The following is a 19,914-nucleotide window of genomic DNA, read 5'->3' on the forward strand; positions in this document are numbered from 1 at the left end:
GCCCCCGTGGGGCACCGCGGGCTGTGGTTTGGGCTCCTGCGCTCAGCACTCTGGGCCCAGCCCAAGGGCTGCCGGAATGTGCGTAACAAGAGCGCCACCTGGTGTCTCCATAGTCCGTCAGAGGCTGCCCTGTCCTTAGCCCCAAGACCTAAATAAGTCTTTGCTTTTAACAGAACTCCGATCCACAGCATGTAGCAGCTACGTTCTACACTGTGTCCCTCAGCCTGAGTCTCCAACAGTCATTCTCACCCCAGAGGCCTGGAATCCACAACCCTGAAATCTGCCTGGGCCTAGGCACATCCACCCTTCCGAGGCCATGAGTACACAACAGCACACAACTCCTCCTTACCCTTTTACCAAACATCATGTCCTCTGGGAAGATATCACCATCCCATACGCAAGGCCCTTTGAGTCATACACTTCTTTACTGGTCCAGATGTCCAGGCTGGACGCACACCTGTCTCACACCTACTATCCACAGCATCATCTGTGGTCATGACTCTGAAATAAACCACTAGACACAGTCAGCTCAAATCCTGGAAGGTATGGCCTCTGAAGGCTAGCATGTGAGGACACAGCTTAAGAACGTGGCAAAGTGGGGGACAGACAATGGCTCAACAGTTAAGAGCCCTTGCTACTCTGGCAGAGAGGTTCTAAGTTTGGTTGGGCATGCATGTTGGAAAGTTCACAATTGTCTGCAACTCCATCCCCGGAGGATCTGCCATACCACCTTCTAGATTCTGTGGGCATTGTGTACACACACACACACACACACACACACACACACACACGGGGAGAGGGAGAGGGAGGGAGAGGGAGAGGGTTAAAGGGAGGGAGGGAGAGGGAGAGGGAGAAGGAGGGAGGAGGAGGGAGGGAGAGAGAGAGAGAGAGAGAGAGAGAGAGAGAGAGAGAGAGAGAGAGAATGGAGAGAAGCCAAGTGGGGAGGTTAAGACTGAAGCCAACCCTCATCCCTATACTTTACAGATGGAGAAAACTGAGGTTCAGGGGTATCCTTGTATCCTTATGGGCCATGCCTGGGAACGACACTTAAAAAGAAGGGGGAATGTATCCTAACCCATATATACATTCTGAGCAGCTGGGATGTTGAACCTCCCTTGGCTCAAGTGTGAAAGAGATGTGAGCCTGCTCAGAGAACCCTATCATCACATCCAGGTTGCCCAGAAAAGAGCAGAAGGGAGTTCCAGAAGAGAGTGTGCAGAGTTGCCCAGAGGTCAGTCCTAATAGTAAAGAAGCAGGTCTGCTGGGCATAGTGCTTGTGCAAAGGTCCTGAGGCAGTTGGGAGTGAGAGATGGGGAGAGAGGGCAGGTTTAGAGATTGGGGGTGGTGTTGCTTAAATGTGTGACACTCTGAGGACCGTGAGGGAGAGGTTGGAAATTATCACAAACCACCCAGGGAGTGTCTGGGACACTCAGGGTTTTGTTCTATAAAATCTCTTCTTAGCTGTTGTTGGGCAGGGAGGGTCCAGGGAATGAGAAGGGGACAAAAGAGGTAATGAGGTCACTGCCCTCACAGTGGTGGACAAAGAGCCACTTCTGGGAAGCAGAACAGACTTGGGAGGGGCTGCCTTGGGAGTGGGGACCTGCTCGCACTGAGGGGAAGGGAGGGGGAGTGGACGCAGGGTCCCACCCACACCCGCCTTTGCTTTAGGGTAGATGGATCTCCGTAAGCAATTCCAAAAGTAGCCACCAGATGGCAAACAGGCCCCCAGAAAGAGCCTGGCCTGAGGGAGGCAGCAGAGGCCACCAGGAAAGGAAGCCTAAACCAAAAGTTACTGGGGTAGGAGTAACCACCCCAAGTCTGGAGCTACCAGATGAGAAATGAAGTAGGTGCGTTCACAGGCTCACATGTGAACATGTGCTGACACATGAACATACAGTACTATCTACACTTAGGCATGAACATAGCTACACATGCAGATACACAATACAAGGTATATACACACATACACACACAGACACAGACACACACACACGCATACACACACAGACACAGACACACACACACACACACACATACATGCACATATATGCATGCACAAGGATACACAGAACCAAGCACAAAGCCAAATGTGGACATTACACATGTAAATGTCCACTCACACTCTCACACATGCTCAGACAAAACACCCACTTGCCTGAAGGCACAGCTGTGTATAGGAATGTGTCCATTTGGGTACACATGGTACATGGGTACATGCATGGGTGAATACATTTGCATAAATGTATACATAGGTATGTACTTGGGAGACCTCCCAGGAGAATGTTCTGACATCCAGACCCTTCCTAGCATGAGAACTGTTTTGGCTCAGGGGCTCCAGACCAAGTCCCAGACCAAGGACTACAGAAACCTAGTTCTTTGGGAAGGAACCTGGGTCATTCCCCTCAGCAGTAACCAGGTGCTGTGTCCTCTCACAACATAGCCAGAGACTTGGCCTCATCTGTGTAGCAGTCACTTCTGTAGCGGGCAAGGCAACTATTCTGACAGGAATCTGTGGGGATATCATCACACATAAAACTAAGGAATCCAGGGTCCTCTCACCCACCTTGGCTCTAAATAAGGATACAAGGGTCATGTGAAATTCTCCAACCATATCTAAGAGCTCCAGGAGTCTGGGACTAAGGGGCGTCACCCAGGAAACTGAGGCTGCTCAGCTAACACATCACAAAGAGACACCAGCTAAGGTTTGATAGCATCTTTCCAGCCACATGGAACCAACCCAGGAACAGGCATACTGACTGGATGTTGCTTCCAGGAAAACCTGAGGCCCTGATCCCGACTTGAAGCCCAGTGACCGTAGGTATAGGAACCAGCACCTCTGTGAAATATGGGGCTAAGACCACATTGAAAAGTACCAGAAAATTTCAGAAGAGAAGTCTCCCTCTAGTGACCACAACTTCCAATCACAGCTTGTGACTGTTACGAGCTGTCTTAGGCACTGTTACCACATGCCTAAATGACAGTGACACCCTCACCCACAGAGGAAGGCACCACAGCCATGTGGGTATCCCCAACATAGTTAATACTTGGTACCAGGTGTGCCCTGGATTGAATGCACTGACTGTTGGGCTGGAAATGGGGAACAAGAAGTTTGCTAGGGGCCCCTGAAATACTCCTGTACGGGGTACAGGAGCCAGGCCAGATGAACCCTCCAGTGACCTTTAGGGAACTAGGTACTACCAGGCAAGCCTCATGGTTAATTTGGTCTACAGTGAAGACACATTTCCTATGCAGGGAAAAGGGGGGCATTGGGATGAGTGGCAGGGATGGAACGGAGCAGTGCCTGCCTCATGCTTTCCTGGAGTATCACACATGAATAAAACTTGGGGAAGGAGACATCACATTCAGGCCGGAACCAGAGACCTCTATAACCCAGGAAAAGGGTATTTCCTATGGCTCAATATCTAGGAGTCATAAAGGAAAGATAAAGTTGACACATGAGAAATGAGTGTGGTTGAGCAGCCCTCACTGTGACTCAAGACAGCAGGACAAGCTGCCCAGTTGACAGAGGCTGTACATACATAGAACTGAGAAGTGCCTGAGAGCCACTGTGCAGAAGGTGAAGGGCAGCTAAGTGGTCCTTGCTCCCTGTAAGGATCACAGGAGGGAAACACAAATGCACCCAAGCAGAAAGGCACTAACTAAGCTGCACCTTTCTGGGCTTTACCGCCTGTCACCATCTTGTCCCCATAGTCCCAACCATGCTGCCCTCCACTCGTCTTCCCAGAAGCATCGTAGCTCTACAGCATTGCTTCTACAGGCCTCATAGCCCCATGTCTGGCCCAACAGAGACTGGTGATACCCTCATGGCAACTGGCTCCAGGCTCTTGATTGCCCTACCAGAACAGGGTCTGACTCAGTTCCAATATCCAGCCCTGGCCCTGTTTCAGAGGCTCATATCTACCTGATCAACAGTACCTCAGCCCCTCAAAGCATGCGGATTCACACTCAATGGGGTACCCCGAAGATGCAGTTGGCTTTTCACAGAGTTCAGGGTCACACAGGGCAGTCCCCGTGGCCTTCACAGAGTGTGGAATCCTAAAAACAGTCTCCAAGCCTCTCACACGGAACAGCCCCCAACTTCTCATAGAGTGCAGCTGGATGCTGATATTTGGATTGCTGATATTCGCTTTCCTTAAACCTTCCACCTGTTGCTCTATGCTGGGACAGGGCACATGGGTGAGATGTCCCAGGTCTGGCCTGCAGAGGGGGAGACCCAAGAGGGAGACCCTGCAGAGAGGGAGACCAAGGTAGTTGTGGTGCTCACTAGGACGGCCATGATGGTCCTGCCAGAAATGATACATAGAAGTCTCCTGAGCTGATGGAAAGGCCTACTCCAGTGACTGAGTTAGACTCTGGGCCGAGACACTGGCAGGGTCCAGGAGTCAGCAATAGCACACACAAGAATCACTCAGCCCTAGGCACTGTTCCCCACCCCTCAGTGCCACTGCACGCATGTCTTCCTGTCCTCTCTCTGGGCCTAGGTCAGAAGTCCCCCATACAAAGGGGCCATTTTTCCTGCAGCTTCAACACACAGTCCAGGGACCTGACAGGCATGGATGCAGGGGGATTGCCCTATCTGATACCCCAGTAGCAAGGTGGTAGTGACCAGGGGTGGGTGATTCTACCCCCAGCCCTCCTCCACCTCTTCCACTTGTAGTGATGACATTCACTGATGGCCCTGGGTGCCTACATACCATCCAGAAGAGGGTCCCGGTGGCCAGAGCGGCATACTGCTCAATAGTGGACAGGACACTGAAGATGAGGCAGACCAGAACAATGAGGAAGCTGTGAGACAGGGGACATATGATCAATGCCTGATCCAGCTTCCCTGCCACCTCCCTCTCACCCAACACCCCGCATGCAAGATCTTTAGTGCTCGCAACCCCAGGTGTCCATCAGCTAATGTACCCATAGGATGGAAACCATTTACCATGTGAGGACTGATCCCAGATTGGTGTCTCAAAACACACTGACCTTGAAAATGCCACACTGTGCCATCTCAAGACCAGCCAATACACAGGAATGGTCCATAGCATAGGGGCCATGACTTTGGGGAAGGGGACAATGGATCAGGGTCTTCTAGAAGGCTCAATGGTCCAACCCCCAGTATATCCAAGAACCTTGGGGTTCTATTGAAGTTCAAACAGTGCTATTTTTACAAACTGGGAGCCTTGATCCCCAGGAGTGCAGGGGAGTAGAGTCCCTTAGCCAATGGGGAGACCCAAGAAAGAAAGGCCAAGGAGAGCCTGGACCTGTGCCCCGAGGACACCCAGAAGGCACAGCTTTTACACGGAGGACACAGTTGCTGCCTGCTCTGATTCCAAGGGCACTGAGAAGATAACTTTCCCTTTCACTAAGCTCTCCATCTCTGGTGTCACCTCCCAAGGTGGCCTTCAAAGTTGCTCCCACTTGGGGGTCAGGGTATTAGAAAGGGAGATGCTTTGGGGAGCATCAGAGACTCTCCAAGCCCTCGTGGCATGCATGTTCCCGGGGATCAGAAAAAAAGTGGGAAGCTGACACATTGTCCCAGGGCCACAAGAGGAGCAAACTGAGAAGCCATACACACAGCTATCAGGGCCCCAGCACAGACCCCTGTCCTCAACAAGGAACCCACACACTTTCTACCAAGTCCATATCAGGTGTTTTCAGTATGTAAGGCCCAGACCACCAGCCTCAGCCTCAGCCTCCCAGAGGGCACACAGCGGCAGTAGCCTGACTCAGCCACAGAGTTTCCTGGGGAAGGCACAACTCAGGTCTCCCACTCCTCTTATGTCTGACTTCATCCATTCCTGGGCTCTGCAGCCACCAGTAAGAGGCCTGAACACCGACAGACGCAGGCCGTCTTTGGTCTAGTAGTGTTCCTCCTGACCAGTGGTAGCCACGCTGATCGTTTGCCCGTGTCTGTCTCCTGGACTGTGCCTGCACGGCACTGAGCTATGGAGGCTCCTGTAAGCTGAACAAGCCACATCTCGCCCTCAGGAAGCCATTGCTCTTATGTGGACACAGAAAACAGTGGGTTGAGAGCCCCTCTGCATGCCATCTGCCGATTAGACATCAATCCAGGCCTGCCCATCCAGGCCTACTAGAAGAGGCCTGACTCTTAGCCATGGATTCCCAGCTGCTTCCTGAGACTGTTGCGGCCTTTGGAGACTCAGTTCCTCACTGGCTTAGGTTCTGCTCTCTCCTCAGACTGACTCTTCACAGAGTGGGGCCTCACTAATCCGGGGTGTGTGTTGTTTTGATTTGCAGCAGGCAGGGAAGTAAGGTTGGGCTCATCTCTAGGCAATAGAGAGTAGTTGCCCCACCCCAGACCATCGATTACACAGGGAGCCAGAGAGGGACGAGCATGAAACGCAGCCGTTTCGGGCTGCCCCTCCACAGTGACATAGCCTAGCAGCCCCCACTTTAGATTCCTCACTGGCACAGTGGTAGCAGCTTAGATCCGCCCCTCATGAAACTGTGGGTTGTGGCACAGTGCACACTCCTTATCGTCTCAGCACCTAGAAGTGAGGGAGTGACTTTACCCCAAGGTCTTTGAGAAGCCCCCAAACTCCTGGCACCACCACACATGTAAAGATATGGTGAACAATGAGGCCAGATCCTGTCACCTGGCCACGGTTTGACAGAATAGCACCAGTCCCACAAGAATCGGACAGGTCACAGTGTCACCGTGCTAGACTCCAGCTCCTATTTCAGAGGGGACATTGAGGTTCCTGGAACTCCTGAGGTCACTCAGGTTGAATCACAGAGGTGACAATGATATCTCTTAATGGACTTTCAATTCTTTACTGTGACAGGGGTGACGACTTGGTCTTTCAAGCCTTCCAGAGCCTCAGCTCCAAGGAATAGACCAGCTCTAGCACCTGAGGACCAGGCAGCTTATGTATAACAAGGGAACGGAGATCTCCAAATAGACCACAGAGAGAGGAATGGCTGTCATAGGCCACTCTGCCCATGTCTACAGGGGGATTAGGGACCCAGGAGGGCAGCGGCAGCAGCTGCAGCCAGCAGGCGGACATTTTCAACAGCCTTTAAGGAAGGTATCGAAACAAGGGGGCTGTGTGGAAGGCCCCCTCCTCTCCAGCTACCCCCACATGGAAGAGCCATGGACACACGGACCAATCCTGGGGTAGAGATGCAGAGCAGATAAGTCCCCAGTGTAGACAGAAGACCACCTAGTGCTCCAGAAGGCTGGCAGGAGTTAAGCAACGCACCCACCAAAGACAGCCCAGGCTGACCTGCCCAGGAACCTTGAAGTTGGGGACAATGGTGGCAATCTGCCCCCATGTGCTGGTTGCCTTTTGCCCTCGGGTATTCCAGAAACTAAACAGTTCTTCAAATATTTGAACACATTGTGCTGCCCTAGAAAGGGTTATATAGCGTAGTTTATTTTTTTTATCTACTCCTGATAAAAATGAATATAATCTTATTTGCTTCTTTATCTGTTCCTGCCCTGGGTGTGGCTGAGAGCTTCAGAGAGGCCGCACCAAGGGTCCCTGCCTTTGGGGAGATCATGAGCCAGATGCCCATGCTCCACTCCTTGCTCTGTAGGACAGTTGCCATCCCTCTACTCTACCCCCATAACCCAGAACCACAAGGTCAGGCTATCATAAGATATGCTCTCCACACCCCCAGCAGGAGCAGGGGAAACTGAGGCCCAAGGAAATGACTGTGTCCCTGGACACAGACTAGCACGTTCATAAAAGGGTTCACTGTGCTGGGTATGAAACAGAAGGTTCTCAGGAACAATACCCGACTTGTTCCACTCTCTCCAAATCAAACTCATCGGCTGTGACCGCAGCCCAGCACTGAGGGACGTCCAATGCCTTATCGGACATCACTTCAATATCTCTGTGCCCCGGTCCCCTGGGAACCCAGAACAACACGGCATCCAGCCAGCCCCATGTGGCTGCCCAGCAGAAGGCATGGGTGCACAAGAAACAGTGTCGGGAGCACAGACAGGCCAGCTATGGCAAACTTGGAGATCTCCATACATGCTAGGCCCTTGGCCAGTAACTGATCTGTAAAAAGCCAAGGCTGGGCATAGACCCCTGAGCAGCCAGACCCACTCAGGCACAGGCCTGACATTTTCCCAGCCCACAGCACCTAATCATCCCATTGAGGAGGGCAGTACTCTAAACGTGCAAATAGCAAAGGGGTCTATTCTAGAGAAAGGAAGTCAGTCTAGCCACCAACGAATTTCCAGCAACCCAAAACATGGTAATGAAACATCTCAAGAGACCTCAAGCCATTGTATCTGCACATATGATAATAGTATGAAGTGCCCTAAAACTGTTGTTAGACTGTGGTTGGAGGTACCACGCACAAAAGGCCACTCTACATAGGTAGAACTTAAGGACATTTGCTAAGATAAGCAAGGGATGAGACAACACACTTTTCAGGATTGGAGGCCCCTGGAGTCACCAGATCTGCAGAGACAGAAGGCAGGATGCGATGCCACAGGCTAAGAACAGTTTTAGTCTAAAATGATAGAAAGTTCTGGAGGTGGATGGTGAGAACAGCTACATGTTCTGTGACTGAGCTTCATACTGCTGGCATAAGCACACAGACAGTCAGTCCCTGTGTCTCACCATAACTAAAATAGACTTAAGAAAGAAAGCCAGGGGTCAGGGAGATGGCTCCCTGGCCAAAAGTGTTTGCTGCTCTCCCAGATGGTCAGTTTCAGTTCCCAACACCCATAATGGATGTCCCACAACTGCCTTTAACTCCAGCTTCAGGGACTCTGGTGCCCTTGTTGTTTGGCTTCTATGGGTGCACCCATGCATCCATGCACACATGCACATACAAATTATAAAAGAAAGAAAACCAAGCAAATGGATTTGATAATACTTGAGCTGGCTAAGTACACTGGCCATGGTCTGTAACTGAAGCTATCAACATCCATAGGCCCCTTGGAGGAGGCTGTCCACAGGCCAATAAACGGTCAACTAAAAATCTAAGGTACCAGGAGTCTGCATGCACAACACCCACAGACTAAAACCTGATGTGTGAGCCCTGAACCATGTGTAGAAGACTTTGCTATTGTTCCCCAGGGAGCCCCTTGGAAAGATTCCACACTAACCCTCACAATATTGTCTCTATTGTCTCAGTACCTGGGAAGGGAAGCCTAGAGAGGGACCCCACTCACTCACTGCTAACACGCACACCCTCATATCCACCTGGACTCCCAGCTGCCTGACGTCAGGTTGGATGTAGACATGTCCCAGGATACTGGACTTCTAGAGGGCACAGCAGGCTTAGGGATATCCCAGAAAGGATCAGCCCATGGGATGGTGCCAATAGAAACTATCAGCAGAATAGAGTTGGCAGGGGCTGGAAGACTTCAAGGCAGCCACTTGCTCAGGACAGCCTCTCCAATGTGCTGCTCAAGGTAGAGCCTAGGGCCAGGTTGCCTCCTGAAGGAACACACATCAGTACATACTGAAAATCCAAGATATGCCAGAGGCTGATCAGTTTCCCTTATCTAAGCCCTGGGTGGAAGAAGTCCAGAGGAAAGGAGACACAGGGGAGTGATGGTTGGTCTCAGGCTCAACACACTTATGCATATTTAGGAGTCCCTGGATTGGAGACAACAAGATATAGGACATACTCAGGGCCACATGAACAGTGAGCTCAAGCTGGCTACATGGGCCACAATGCTCAGAATGTAAGAGCTACCTCATTATACATGCTATTCTGGGATACCTCACCTCCTCTATCTGAATGGCCACTTCCCATTCACTCAGATCTATTGGGTACCTTCTCAGAGGACAGTTGACCTTGACTTGGGGTATACCAGATGGCCCAGGTTGGTGACCTCCCTCTCACATCATCAGTGGTAAGAGCTTTTGCTATATGAGGCCATGCCACAGGCTTCAAGGACATCTTTAAGGCCTTTGTGATCATCACATAACCTACATCTAGCCACCCGTCAACAGTGATCCTCAGATCATGAAATAATTCTTAAATATCAAAATCAGTTGGGCCAAAGCACATACTGATGTCACAGGCTTATGGGTGTTGCTCAACCTTTTGAATCCTTGGCAGTATATTGTCATCTACAAAGTCTATACAGAACTGTGGGACTGACAAGCAAAAGGAAATCTTAAAAAGTTTTAAGTGACTTCATGATTTGTAGGGAACCACATTCATAGCTGTGTTGAGCCACACAAGGCCTACAAGTTGTGAGTGAGAGGTGCTACATAAACTGGGGTAGACCCAAACCAGCTGTGCAGCCCTTATACCTTAGGCCTATACAAGGTCAGTCCTTGTCTGCATCCCTGAGGGGCCTGGTCTCAGTCTAGTGCCTTTGCCTATGGATAGAGCTCGCAGGCCTGAGATTCTCCTGGGCCAGCCACTGCCTACTTCTTGAGACTATACTGGCTCTAGACCCTTTGAGGCCTGGCTCAGGCCATAGTTCATTTCATTAAAATGTCCTGGTAGGAAGTTCTATCAGTGGTGACTTTATCAGCTAGGAGGTAAGATTACCACTCTATTGTCTCAGGGACCCCTAAATGTACTGATCTGGCAAGTGCAAATCCATCAGGAGATTAACCTCAGCCCAGTACTGAGAGACCTGCCTCACCTCTCTGCACCAACTGACACTCTCCCCATGATCTGGCAAAGAAACCCCAGAAAAACAGAACATTCACCTGGTTTGCAGAGCCCCCCACCCCCATGTCTATGTACCCACTCCAGGGTTACAGGGTAGACACCCCCAGTGTACGTACCTTGTGCCCTCACACCAAGGCAGCATCCTCAGTCATCTTAAGAGTCCTGAGAAATGAGTGGCCCTTCTTCCCAGGTATCTATGTCTGGCATCCTCCAGCCCACTGATTACTGGAAAACATCTGTTTCTAACAGAGAAACCCTTAGTCCCCAGTAGAGGGCCCATTGGCTGGCACACATCTGAAAGCCCAGCAGCAGGCCAAGGACACTGTGTGTGTTGAGTATTTGCTGGGTGACTGAGCAACTATTAAGCTGAGAGGAAGTTTCAGATCCTCTTCCATGGTACCTGTTTGTCCACCTGCTCTGCCTGTCCAGCTCAGGCAGGCTCTTCCCAGCATCTGAATTGGGTCAGTGCAGGGGATAGGACAGAACCCATATCTGATGCCGGCTGAGCCCTTAGTGCTGGTCATGAGCAGATGAATGTCCTCAGTGGCTGTCTCCAGGTAACAGGTTCAAGGATGGTAGTACATCCTGTGTCTTATGTATGGCCAAGCACGGGCCTGATTGTTTAGGTCACCTACCTTTGTCCTTCTGAAGACTGCAGAGGCAGAAGCCACCAGGCCACTAAGTCACTGGAACTCCATAACCACCCTCCATTCAGCTAGACCACTAATTAGCAATCAGAACACCTGTTTTACATTGTGGAGTCCCTTTCCAGGACACAGTGTCCTTGTCCCTCAACACCCAGAGCAGCACCTGGCATTAGACATCCCCTTTCTATATGTGGGACCCAGAGAAGTTTGACCCTTCCCAAGCCACTTGTCAGGCAAAGCAATATCCCCAAGCTTAGGTCCCACCTTAATAAGACATGCCCACAGCTTGACACATAATTTACTCCAGCTTTCAGAATCCTAAATTTACTCCAGCAGAGTCCCAAGAATAGGCAATGGTGTCACCATTATGCCCTCTCAGGGAACATCTTGGTCCTCCTCTTCTAGGTTGGCATTTGGATAGGTGAAGACCATCCTTGGCAAGGGGTTTAAACCATCTGCTCTATCATTTGAAACCTCTTTTGGAGGCTGGGGAGAGCAGTAAGATACTTAGTCCATAGCATGATGACCGGGGTCTGACCCTCAGAACTATGGTTAACAAGCAAGGCATGATGACATGTGCTTAGAATCCCAGCACTGGAGAGGCAGAGGCAGGCAGATCCCTAGGGCTCAGTAGCCTAATGAGCAAGCCGTGGGCCAACAAGAAGGCTTTGTCTCAAAAACCAAGATTGACAACCCTTGAAGGGAAACTCTTTCAGTTGACTTCGGTGAGCGCATACACACACACACACACACACACACACACACACACACACACACACACACACACACCCCTTTTTAGAATACTAGAGAGTCAGGACAGGAACTTCGGGGGAAGGTATGCTCAGATGTGCTCATAGCAGGGAAGTTAGGCACACAGCAGTGCTTCTGGGCTAGTGGTTGTATCTGAGGCTTGGGGAACCAACCCTGCAATGGGTTGGTTGAGAGCGTGTGTCTGAAGATCTGCAGCCTTATGGGATCACTGCTGGACCAGACATACAGGATTCCTACAGGGATCAGAAACTGCAGCATCTGCCCTGGAGCAGCTGGCACTGGCCTGGAGCAGCTGGCACTGGCCTGGAGCAGCTGGCACTGCCCTGGAACTACTAGATTTCAGACATGTAAGAGCCCTGGGGCTACCCCAGCTGGATGGCACCACATAGGTGCCAGTCTCAAGAATTCAGTTAGCAAACAGATCTGGGTCCTCTCAGGAAGCCACCGTGGCCCACGCAGAATAGGAACCAGAAGCCTTGGGTATGGGAAGATGGAAATGAACCAGTTAGGAACCCATGTCTTCCTGTCAACTTAGGAGTTACATAAAGGTGGCCTGTCCTTTATTCACAGGACTGAAAAGAGGATATCAGAGAGGGTTTATGCCCTTCCCAAAATCCCACAGTAGTCAGCAGTTAGTGAGAGATCAGTGCACACAGCACATTTCCAAATCTCTCAAAGCTTCTAGGAAAGCCATATCCCAGAAGGGGAGTCAGGCACCTTCCCAAAAACCTGGTCCTTTAAGGAAAGGCTCAGGAAGAAAAGTAGCTAGTAGGCCTGGTGGAAGGCAGTGATCTCTCCCACACCCCAGGGCCCAGAGCTGTCACTGCTGGGTGGCCAGTGCTCAGACAACCAACAGCCTGTGAGTATGGAGGCATGCCATTCTTCTAGGGACCTGAGGAGGCCAGGGCCAGTCAGTACACTAGAGTGTTGTGTCCCTTGGCCATCGGCCACACCCAGCCTTGCTCCCTCAGGCTCCATGATAAGATGCCTTGGTGACTATATTTAGACTGTGTGGTGGGGACAGGCTTGCATGCCACATGCTTGGGACCTGTCAGCTGAAGGCATCCATGGTTCTCCAGCATAAGGTCACATGCTCCCCAGACAGACTCCCCACTTGGACACGACCTCTGTATCCTGGAGATGTCTCTACCCAGGACAGCTTTGGCCCAGCAGACTCATCTGCCTCAGAAAGTGGGTCTTGCCTACTTAGGCAGCTCACTGGGCTGACACATCCCCAAACTAGCCAGACCCCTGGATGTGTCTATAGTCACACAGCTCAGTCCTATTGGGAAACTCCCTCGTTCCATCAAACTCAGGTCTTTCTTGCTGTCTTCTGGGCCCCATTCCAGAGGTTTTAAGGAATCTCTGTCCACCAAGCCATTGAACAACCTCTGAGCCTCAGCTTCCCCCTACAGAGGAGTGGAACACATCCAGGCTGTTCAGCAGCTGTCTGTCCTCAGTAAAGGGGGGGGGCTGCCATCACATCAACCCCCTTGTTTCATGGGGCCCAATCCCAGCCATACCTCAATATTCTAATAATGGCATTAGCACCCTGGCCTCTGAGACCAGAGTTTTCACAAGATGTTACCAAGAGCATGTGGCCAGCATCCCCGGCAGAAACCTTCTCAGGTTCCACTGGTACAAATCTTCAATAAGGTGACTCCAACAGTGTGGCCATGACACGGGGGAACTAGCTCTTGCCTATGAGCGTGACTCGAGGCCAGAGAATTGACAAGGCAGCCAGGAGTGACCTACCGCCCCCTCCAGGGATTGGCAGTCACAGTTGCCTCTGTAGAGCTTGGGCACTGCCATGCTCTGACTGAGGGTGACTGAGATGATGTGGAGTAACCCCTACTATCCCCTCCACACCGGAGGATCACAGGGCTGGAACAGTCAATGCTTCCAGCTAGGCAGAGTCAGCGCCTGTCTCCCACACTCTCTTGTAAAGCATGGTGTAGCAGAGGGCTTCTCAGATGTGGAGATGAATGAAGAAGACATGGGCTGGTGTGGATCCCTGGGCTCCTTTAGGATAGGGTGAGTGGATCTCCTAACCCGCGCCCTGATCTCCTTCCTGCTGGAATCCCTAAGCTTCAGAAGGACCTGGAATTTTGCCTCTGTAGGAGTTAAAGTGACATACAGACATGCTGACAGCAGAGGGCACCAGTGAGAGTAAACAAGGACACCAGTGGCTGGCAGCCTGCAATGGCTCACTGTGGAGGGACAGCCACAAAGACCCACATCAGCCAGGGAGCAATAGCTACAGACCATGCAGCTCCCAAAGCTACTTTATATAGATGTCCCCTTGGCTTGGGGGTACATCTCAGCAGCAGCAGTGACCCCACAGAAGCCTCTGGGCAGCAGACGGTATACTTGCTCTATGCGGAACCCTGGGTCTAGTCTTTGCTCTACCTAGAGAAACTGAACCCTGAGCATGGGGAGATTTGCCCTAAATGCGGTCATGGCAACGAAGGCATGGGGTCTAATTCTTGACTCAAAACTTCAGCCTGTGACACCAAGGTAGGGCTGCCCTGTTGTAGATGGATAGGCTGGCTCAGGGAGGAGACCTGCCAGTCCAGAGTATGAAATGGCCACAATCACATCTCAGCAGCTTCTACCCCTCCTGATAAAGGGCCTCTGTGAGGATCAAGTACATGTGCCGGCATTCACTGGGAGACCCACCTATCACCTCTCACTTTCACTTGACAGACCCTGATCTTGATGCTGTGTGTGTGTGTGTGTGTGTGTGATCTTGGTCCTCTGGTCAGAAGTGACCTACAGTCACAAACTGGAATGAAGAGGGAATATCCTGGGTCCCTGCAGCCATGGCTCCCAGTTCAGGAGACCTAATGGCCCCAAAACCCACTCAGCTCTGTGGCTCTCTGCCTGAGGGCCCCTCCCTCTCACTAAGAGCCAATCATGCTGGAGGCCCCAGGGCAGCCACAGGTCTCTTCCTAAGCCAGGAACCTCAGCCTCCTGAGAACCTGCCTCAGTGTCGTCACCTGAACACCTCCCGGAGTTCTACTGCGGTTGCCCAAGTGACTTGGACGGAGAAATGCCTCTGATGACAAAACAAGGTGGTCACAGGCACTTCGGCACAGCCTCACCAGCCACACAGCCCCAGGCAGTACCCCATCAATGAGACTGTTCTTCTGGGTCTCAGGCAAGGCTTGAGCTCCTGACAGGTATCTGCACCACTGACCACACGACAGAGGGCCTCAGAATTATGTGGGACAGTGTCCCTGTCTGTCTTATGCTGTGACCATGCAACCTCCCACATGGACAGGGCTTCCCTGGAGGAGTATAAGAGAGGACCGTGAGCATGACCCAGGGTGAGAGATATGCATATCGGGCTACAGGGATGGGAGAGAGAGACGTGGGCAGCAAGGGTGGAGGACTGAAATGGGAGGGACAGGATACGGAGGATCACAAATGTCAAAGGAGATGTACCAGACGCACACCGTTTCCCTGGCCACCCATCTGCCACCATCCTCTAAGTCCAGCTCCCAGCCACACTCTGCACAGCACTGATACCGTAGGGAGCCAACCAGGCCACACCCACAGCCCTACCCACCTGTCTGCCCTGCCACTCACAGGTCAGGCCAGATGGGATCTATTGGCCACTAGGGACTGCTGGGCTCCCTAGCCATCAGTCGCTGTCCTGTGCCAGCCCCCCACACCCCTTGCTGCTGCCTCATCCCAGTCTTTCTGCTCTCACCAGCTACCCAACCCAGCCATGGCCCCTCCACTAGAGCCCTGGCAATGTTGCTTCAGGGGGATCAAGAGCTCACGGGACTGAGGAAGTAAGGTCCTTCCCACCCTTAATCTCAGCATTCTCAAGGGTTGAACATGGCAGCTGGTATGGTGAGCACTACAGCAGAGCAAGGTGGGGGAACCTGGCAGAGCCCTAAGGAGGAGGAATGGGATCAGCATTAGACATGCCTAGGCCACCTGCCAGAGGTCTGTGGCCAAATGCCTAGGCTCCAAATGACATCCTCAGACACAAATTCCCAAGGACTGGAGGAAGGCCAAGAGCAGCCTAAGGTCTTTTGTGCCCTCAGCAGGCTGGATATACACAGTACTTGGGGTCATTGCCTTGGAACAGAACCATACGCTTTGAAGACCCAGGAGCCTACATGGCTATGCACAGGGGGACTGATTGCACCAAGTGTCATGGCCCTGGCAGGACCCTGGCACATGGCAGACACTGAACTCTGGGTCTTCCGTCATCACACTGGGGCAAGACCCAGAGCGGTCTCTGGAGGCTCCTCTCAGGAAGCCATCCCACTTCCCCCTCCTTTGCCTGGCCAGGACACACTTCACTTCCTGAGCCTCTTCCTCGGCTACCACACTCTGCTCTGACCTGTGCCCTCCCGTGGGAAACCCGAGGATCCTTCAGGAGGCCTCAGCTCTTTCCCTGCATTGAGCAGAGACTAGGACCATACAGCACATCAGTGCCTCCTCCCTGACCCCGAGGCTCTGGGACTTCCAAAGGCTTGCCAGCCTGACCCTCCACAGGGCCATCCACCCCTAGCCACTAAGTCTTCAAAGTGAGGAATGGCTAGTAGGTGTGGCAGGAAAGAGTGGCTGTTCTCCCAGAGCAGGAGTAGGGCGGTGGCTTAGTCATAATTACCATGGGCAGAGCTCCTTCAGGCTGAGTGTCTCATTCTACATGGGGGCTCTGGCCACCGGACCCCATAGCCAGTAGACTAAATGATACCCAGCACTCAGACTTCTATGGTGTGCCCTGGGCCCAGCTAGACAGTGCCCAGCACACAGAGGCTGCCACAGGGGATGTCTGCAGCTGGCCAGGCTAGTCTAGCTCTGGGAAGGTTTTGGAGACAGGTATCAATTGGGATCATGTTTTCACTTCGCAGTGCCTTCTGGTAATGCTGTGGCTTTAGAAGGAAAGGCATTGGCCTAAAGCTACTTGCCAGCCCCAGCCCCGCCCCTTTTCAAGAGCCCATAAGAAACTCAAGCCTTTGGTGCACCCCAGCTGTCATCCTAAATGGCTCCACCCAGAAAATACCAACCGTGTGTGCACCTTGCAGGCTCTACAGACGCAACAACAGACAACACAGACACAGGAAACTGGGGGGAGGGAGGGACTAACAAATAACACATAATAGGGAAAACACAAACACAAGGTGAGGTCAAGGTGACTAGTGGGTCAGGGAGGGCAAGGTCACCCATCACCAATGATGGGCCAGGGACAACAAGGGAGGTCATGTGAGTGGTGGGCCAGGTGGCCTCATTGGGCAGCAATGTTGAAGTTGTATCAGAAGCACTGGAGATGGGTGCTCCAGGTAGAATTCATTGCATGTGCAAAGGCCCTGGATATCGAGACCTGGGTAGGAGCGATAAGTGTGATAGGGGATGATGCCCTTTCCTAACAGCATCAGGGGGCAGGAGATTCTCCCAGGCTAAGAAAGCACAGAGGAGCTTGGCGGGCACTGAAGATGGCTGCTATTCAATGTAGTACCGAATCCCAGAGAACTGCAAATGGGGAAGAAGGTGGGACGAAACAGAGGCACCTCATCGCCATGGACACCAATCATAGAGATGGGAGAAAACACATCAGCCACAGTGTGGGGTGTTGGGACACATGGGAGAGCACGTTGCAGTGACTCTCTCTTGGAACCCCCAAGGCCTGCCCTATGCCACATTCCTCCGGTCCCTACAGCACCCCTGCCTACACCTGCCACCTTGGGTTCAGCCAATAGCTGCCAAGCTCCTTTCCTTCAGGAAGCCTCCTTTTTTTTCTGTCTCTTCAAGACCCAGAGCCAGAAACTGATGGAACAAGGGTGGGACATGGGCTGAAGCATAGGAAAGTGACCTGGCAGGAAGATGAGGCAGAAACGCCAACACCTCCACACATGTGGGAGCGTTCCATGACACCCCTTGTACATAAGTGGGAAACTACTACTTTGCTGCCCTTTGTCTGGGATAGCCTTGGGCCCAAGACCTGGCTTCCCTTAGGCTGAGAGTCTCCTCTCCAGGCCATTGATCACCATGCTCAGGAACCCAGCCTTCCCACTGCAAACCAGTTTGGGCCAGAAGACAGTGTTTTCCAGGCAGCAGAGACTCTGACCCTGAGCATGGAACAAAGGGAAGCATACAACTGGGATAGGAGCCTTGGGCTCTCATCAGCTCCATTCTCCAAGCCAAGTTAATGAACATAAGCTGTTAAAAACCTTTGAGGCTGAGAGTATGGCTCGGGATATAAAACACTTGCTGCACAAGGATGAGGACCTAAGTTCATACCCTGGGCACCTATGTAAAAGTTCAGGTACGGTCGTGCATGCCTGTAATCCTAGAATTGGGGGGGCATAGACAGGTGGGATCCTGGAGCCCCCTGGCCAGATGACCAAGTCAAATGGGTGAGTTCTAGGTTCATAAGAGACCTTGTCTCAGAAAATAAGGTATCAAGTGAAAGAGGAGCGCGCTGATGTCAACCTCTGGCCTCCATGCACACACATGTGTACAGGACTGTGCACACACACATACACCACAAACAGAACAAAACCTTTGGTGGTTTCTCTGTCCTCTAACCCATGCTTCCCACAGTACAAGGGTAGCCCCTCATTGGGAACCTCCAAGTTCCCATTTAAAAGCTACCCAGACAACTCCTTAAACCCCTTTGGGGACATGACTCACAGTCACTGGTGCTGTGTGCCTTCCTCCACGACCCTCTCGTCACCACAGCTCTGCCTCCTTGGTTGATGACTGTAGGTGTTTACCAGGCATACATTGGGGTATTCACTGAATAAGCAACCGTCCTCGGTCCTCCACAAGTCTTGCGGGAAACCAGGAAAATGATGGTCTTTCTCCACAAAACCCCCTGCCCACCTCTCTTGTACAACAGTCTCTATACTGGAAGCCAGGAGAAGGGTCATCCTCTGGGGCCTTTGAGGCTATCTGTATGCGACTCAAGTCACAGTGAGTGGAGTCTACTTGCTAACCTCCCCTGCCGTCTTCATCCTCGGCCTAACATAAAGGATATTTATTTATCCCAGGCCCCACTGCTGTTCCTGTGTGGGACACTCAATCCCGGTCTGCCTCACATTCCCAAGGATGGCCCAGAGAGCCCAGGCTCCCAAATGTGTGTCTGTAAAACTATACTTTATAACACAGTTACCGCTGTACACACCAACACAGTTGTCTTTTGTAACCTGTCCAAATACTCCAGATAAACATTACATACGAGATTATACTGTGCAACTTTGTCTTCTAAGGCAGTTATTAGAAAAATCTAATTGCCCACCTAGAGGAAAATATGCGTGCCCAAAACCAGTAGGCGACTGTGAAAATAACCTGGTGATCTCAATAAACCAACACAAGCCATCTATTCAACAAGAAAAACAGATGCTACAAAGCAAAGTCGTGCTGGACAAACTGGGACTCTGCCTGCAAAAGAAGAAAACCAGACTCTTACACCTCACACCATAGCCAAAGACGTACATGGAAGGTCTAAAGCTGCCAAACCCTTAGAAGAAAGCCTGGGACAAAAGCTTCATGATACTAGATTTAGCAGTGATTTATTTTATATGACATCAAAGGCCTGGGCCACTACAGGGAAAACAGACTCATTACACTTCGGGGAAAGCGTAAATGCCGTGTGGCAAAAGGCAATGTCAACAAGATGGGAGGTTTTCAGATCTTCTATACGACAAGGGCTTAGTATCTAGAATAAACAGAGTAACTAAGGGCAGGTGAAATAGAGTTCTGAGCACCTTCACCAGGGGTGTCTCACTTCCTGTACTCACATCCTTAAATCAGAAAGCCTTGAACCCACTCAGGATGGGACACCAGGATGAATCACCAGCCTCATGCCAACGCAGCTCTGTGACGAGGACTGACAGGG

The 19,914-nt window shown here is 51.7% G+C and overlaps 1 protein-coding gene across 1 annotated transcript in view; it reads right to left on the reverse strand.

The window, feature by feature from the left end:
• The window catches only part of LOC116890839 (potassium voltage-gated channel subfamily KQT member 1), a 159,932-nt gene that overhangs the window by 112,068 nt on the left and 27,950 nt on the right, over positions 1-19,914 (reverse strand). The window contains exon 2 of the mRNA XM_032891367.1: positions 4,716-4,806. Within this exon, the coding sequence (XP_032747258.1) occupies positions 4,716-4,806 (91 nt within the window). The remainder of the gene's footprint in view (positions 1-4,715; positions 4,807-19,914) is intronic.

The sequence above is a fragment of the Rattus rattus genome, chromosome 2 (genome assembly GCF_011064425.1).
Source record: "Rattus rattus isolate New Zealand chromosome 2, Rrattus_CSIRO_v1, whole genome shotgun sequence".
In the NCBI taxonomy this organism is placed as follows: Eukaryota; Metazoa; Chordata; class Mammalia; order Rodentia; family Muridae; genus Rattus; species Rattus rattus.